Here is a 5,562-nt window from a genome sequence, read left to right on the forward strand (position 1 = left end):
GGCAGTTTTTTTGCCAATGGTGCTGGTACAGAGGTTGGATAAACTCATTAGGAAGGCCAGCTCTGCTCTGGGATGCACCCTGGACCCAGTGCAGGTGGTGGGAGACAGGACTCTGGCCAAAATAACATATCTGATGGACAGAGTCTCCCACCCCATGCATGTAAATGTTGCTGAACTGCAGAGCTTCTTCAGTGACAGACTGCTGCATCCTAGATGCATGAAGGAGCATTTCCGCAGGTCCTTCCTCCCTGCAGCTGTCAGATTGTACAAACAAAACTGCTCCCAACAAACATAGAATATCAGCGCTGTAACTTGCACTATTTTATCAACCGATTCACACTACAACCTGGGTTTGCCTCTTATCTGTATTTCATTTTATTTAATTTTAATAACTGTACAGTACTCTGTTTTTGGTAACCATTGTCCTTGATGTAAATATGTAAAAAAAATTGTGTATGTTTCTGTTCCGTCTCCTGTTTGTTTGTATATGTGTTTTTCTTGCTGCTGTTACAACAAAATTTCCCCTTGTGGGACAATTAAAGGATTATTCTATTCTATTCTACACTGCACAAAATGGACTGAATAATGAAGAAATACTACATACAAATTTTTCAACTTCATGTCAAACCAGCCGTTGCTCCAAAACACATCAAAACGCTTTTTTAAACAGATAAAGCAAGCTAACATTAAGGCTCTAGAATGACATTCCCAAAGCCCCAAAGCCTGACCTCTAATCTATTTAAAATTTGTAGACTATGTTTAAAAGCCAGGTCTGTGCTAGGAACCCAACCAATTTAAATGAACTCTACAAATTCTCCCAAGAAGAGTGATCAAGTATCCAGACAGGAGCTTGTTGACAGCTACTAAAAGCATGTCATTGAGCTGTTGCTTGCTAAGTTTTATATATTGTACATATTTGAGCCTGGAAGTAGATTTTTAACCTTGTGTGGATTTGAGAAAATCCTAAATAAATTCAAACAGTTCAAAGAAATCAGTAAATGCCCCACATTGACTCCATGACTCCTCATGTCTAAGATGAGTAGATATTCTGGTCGATATTGTCATGATAGCATCACAGCATCACACACTTGCTACAGATTTTTCAGCTGCACATCCAAAAGGTACATTTTTAACGCATTATCCCATTACTGAGGAGGGTTGTGACTTTATATTTCAGCGTAAGTGTACAGCATGGCAGCTAGTGGATAGTGACACTACGGCAGGATAGGTCGAGATGACAAACTCACAGACTTATCAAAGACTAACAACAATTAGCACAAACCCTACAGTGAAATGAGGACGGCACACTTTATAACACAGACTTTACATTTCAGTTGGCAGAGGTTTTTAACAAGTGTAGCTAGCAGGCTGTGTTAGCCAGATGATAATAGAAATGGCATGGCCCTGATGTCAGTAGGTGTTAGGACTGAACTCATACACAGACATGCTTGCTGATAGCGTTAATAGTGAGATCTCACTTACTTTGCATAGTAGACCCAACCATCTTTAGTAGATCTCTCCTCCCATCCAGGTGGTAACTCATCCTCACTATCTGTATCGTCCATACCTGCGTACTTCAGAGCTGCCATAGCTTCCAGTGAATGATGAAAATCAGAGAGAAATATCTGCTCTGGAGAATGAATGCAGATGTCAGAGAGAGCAGAAACACGGACACGGCGATCCTCCAGCACTTCCGCAACAACACGATGACGACTGCCGAACTGCATTTTGGGACATTGAGGCGGCAGACCATATGCTTAAGGATCCGGCTTTTTGTGATTCAAATCGTGCTTCTGTTATGGCACGGAAGCTTGTTTCCGCCACCGAAAAAAAGATGGCAGCCAGAGCGAAGTCGAAATTTCGAGTTACTGTCTCAAGTTTAATTTCGTCGTTTTTTTCCATAAGCTTAAAGGCTTTATGTTAAAGAACACTGGCTGGGTTTTCTCTCAGCCTTTGATCTGGGTATATAAATTGTAAGGCTAAAGTAGGAGAATAATGTGGGGAGATGTTGGAAGTGGGCAAATAGAGCTGTTGATTTATGTAATCAGATAAGTCAGGCCCACTGACAAAGAAACAGCTAAAGTTTTCTGATTTTTTTTTTTTTAAATCTCCTCCCAACCCTTTTATTCTCCACTAATTAATCACCTTTCCTGTCATAACTACGCTTTTGTACACATTTCAGACATCTATCAACCAAAGAGGTCACCATGCAGTTGGGCACGTTTTACCAGTATTACCTTTTCTGTCTATTGTAATAGAAACGTACCCTACAGACTATCCAAGAGGGCCAGAGGAAATCTGAACAGATGACAGGGCTAAACCTATTGGGGACAAAGGTAGCATTAAACCACCTCATTAACTAGTCAACACAGTGGAATGACAACAACTAACAAAAGCGAATTAGTTAGAGCTATACTGCCTCTAAATGTTCACACATTTAAATAAAAAATAGATGTAAAAATGTTTCAGATATAGCTAAATGTGTTCTGTTTTTTTTTTTTCCCATGCCTTGAAATTCGACAACTGCCAATGTGACCTGACCAGCACAGCTGTTCCCCATCAGCTCAGTGGCTCTTTTGTATGCAAAATCTGTGCCCGTCTCTTGCTTCTCTTGTTCCTGCCACTTGACCTGCCTGTTGTGTCTGTTAACCAGTTTGTGCACTTGTTACATGTGTCTTTTCTGTCTGCAGAGTCTATGTTTTCCACAGAATGGCTGCAAAATTTCTGTGGAATAGCACACCGTTGATAAATATAACTGATAATAAAAATGTAAAACAGCACAATACTCACATAATCTTGTTTCATAAAGGATGATCCAGTACATCTTATAAAAGGAGATAAAGAAAAGGAAACACTAAAACACCTTGCCTTTGTTTTAAATGGCCACCACTTAGACATTTCCATGTCATTTCATGTGGAAACAAAAGCAAAAAAGTAGAAAATAAAAGAAACCTAAAACATCTGCAAGTTGGCCTTTGTGCACTGGATGATTTCATAGTGGCACAGCCTTGAGCCCTAAAGGATTTAGCAGGACTGTGCCTCAAAGTCTGTGGATATGGAGACAGGGATTAGGCCGTATAGACTCAGAACAAGGTGTTTAATCCCTGTTGCAAGTTTCAATATGTTTTGGTCAAGCTCTGGTGCCACACCAACAACAACACCAAGAGCAACAATTAGGATTTATAAGGACCTATTGGCAGGGAAAGAGAGATTTTGCATGCCCGTTGCCTGAAATGCTGCAGTTTGGAAGGAGGCCCGTGTTGCCCTAGCCCAGACTGCACCAGCCAAAGAATGTCCTGCAAACAGTTCCAGGCACCCAGCCTCTAACCAAGATTCAGGTCAGAAAATGTGGTTGTTCTCTGATAATATCTAGATGAAATTTCCCAGGACCATTTGAAGAGGCCATCACCCATCTTTCAGTGTTTCCCAGTTAAAACGTAGATCTTGTAGTGCACTGTTCCCTGTTTCCAAACCCTTCCACCTGATTGTTTCATAATTTGCCCTCATTGTCCAATGTCGGATGTGCACTGCCACGGTCACTACTCAGTGGAGGGGGTAGTGACCATGGCCAACTTTTCTTTGTTCATAGGGATTTTTCATAAAATTCATCTGCCAGCCAGTCATTGCCATCTTTAGCATCATTCTCTAATATGTTTCCTCGTACGTGGCAGCTCTATATTCAAAATCGTTTGTCCGACAAATCCACACAGCCACACTCCCATCTGTATACTCTCTGCTCCACTCAGCCACTTGGTTAATCACTCCTCATTGCTTTCCACCTTCCACCTCCCAGAGAACTCCTACTCCCTCTCACACCTACCCCACTCCATCCTCCTCCTTAAAAAACCAAAAAAAAAAAAAACCCAAAACTTCATGAAACCTTTCTCTTGAACAGATTCTGTGCTCTCCATTCAAAATAACTATTAAAAGTTATTTAGTCTTCTTCTTTCGATTGCTTCATTTGAAGGTCACCACAGCATATCATCTGCCTCCATCTAACCCTATCCTTGGTATTCTCCTCTTTCACTCTCCTCTATCTGTCAACCCCTTCCATGTCCTCCTTCACTAGATTCATGAATCTGTGTGGTTTTCTGGTTTTCCTCCTGCCTTGCCTACTCCAACATAGCCCCTATCCCTCCTCTGTGCATCCCAAACCACGTCAGCCTTGATTCTCTAGCTTTGTCTCCAAACTGCTCCACCTGAGCTGTCCCTCTGATGTACTCACTTCTAATTTTGTCCATTCTAGTCAGTGAAGACCTTAACGTCTTAAGCTCTGTCACCTCCAGCTCAGACGTGTATCTTTTTGTCAGTGCCACTGTCCCCAAACCATACACCATGGTAGGTGTCAATACCATCTTGTAAACTGTCCCTTTAAGTCTTTCTACTATTTTCTGTCACAAATCACCCCTGATAATCATCTTTACTGACATCACCCTGCTTGCACCCTTATGTTCGCCATGCTTGTGTGCTGTTCATTGCTTTGGATGGTTTACTTCAGATATTGAACAAAGGTTGCATGATGCAAGAAAAAGAACTTGTATATTCCTTATAATGACCTGGTTTTAAGTTTGTTTTAGCTAGCTTTTATAATAAGGTACTGTCAATAATAATAATTATTAGCTTTTTTTTTAACAGTATTTAGTTAGGATTGGGGGAGGCAATATCAATATTGATTTTGACTACTGAGTTTCACAATATAAATGTTACTGTATTGTAAAATCAATATTGTGATACTTTGCTTGGTGATACAGTATCAATACAGGGACAATAAATATTGATACTGATATGATGCAACCTCACTGCATCTACAAAAAAAAATCTATCAATAAATGAAAAAACAGTGGCTGACTGGTTATGTATTGAATTTTTTCACGTTCTGCGACTTCTTGGAACATGTGGTGACTAGATGGTTGCCCAAAGCTCGAGGGTACTCACAACCCCTTATGATTGCAACGAGGCAACCTTTCTGCAAACACTCTCAGTCTGACTAGGACTGACTGCAATCACTCTCAGAGAGATGTCAAATAATTACTATCAATAACAACAGACCGATGTGCTAACGTGTTCCCATCAGTCTGAATGAGCCTTTGTAAAATAATGTCAGACTGACCTGTCTTCATCTTACAGTGTTAGTATGCTGGAAAGGTGATAAACTGCAACATGTATTATTGCAATACTCAGGACATTACAGAATGTTAAAAATATCAATATTATCATACTGTGAATCAAGTATTGTGATGTGGAATCACGGGATGTCTGGTGATTCCCACCTTTAATAGTTATACATAAATAAGAGATAAAATGTTTGCATAGTTTTCAATTTGTTATAAACACCATCCAAAAAAACTATAACAAGATACTCTTACTTTTACGGTGTAAGTGAAATCAGGATAAATCTATCTAGGTCACACGAGCTGGTTCTACCTGATGCCATTTATCCTAAAATAAGAACGATCCAAGCTATTATACTCCTTTTCTTCTGATGGCTGGAAATCCTCTATTCTCACTCGGGCCACTGCGCATGCTCTCAGCAAAGAGAGGCGGGCTAGGAGGAGGTAGGTC

At 40.4% G+C, this 5,562-nt stretch overlaps 1 protein-coding gene across 4 annotated transcripts in view; it reads right to left on the reverse strand.

The window, feature by feature from the left end:
- Positions 1–2,549, reverse strand: part of wwox (WW domain containing oxidoreductase) — a 127,805-nt gene extending 125,256 nt beyond the window's left edge. Inside the window, exon 1 of one of the 4 annotated variants that reach the window (XM_013268640.3) lies at positions 1,483–2,542. In XM_013268640.3, coding sequence (XP_013124094.1) covers positions 1,483–1,727 — 245 coding nt within the window. In that variant the 5' untranslated portion in view covers positions 1,728–2,542. Of the gene's footprint in view, positions 1–1,482 lie in introns of all 4 variants that reach the window. The other 3 variants (XM_019361516.2, XM_005470884.4, XM_025909117.1) reach the window with 3 other exon arrangements.
- Positions 2,550–5,562: the final 3,013 nt, after the last annotated feature.

This window comes from Oreochromis niloticus, linkage group LG7 (genome assembly GCF_001858045.2).
Source record: "Oreochromis niloticus isolate F11D_XX linkage group LG7, O_niloticus_UMD_NMBU, whole genome shotgun sequence".
NCBI classification, from domain to species: domain Eukaryota; kingdom Metazoa; phylum Chordata; class Actinopteri; order Cichliformes; family Cichlidae; genus Oreochromis; species Oreochromis niloticus.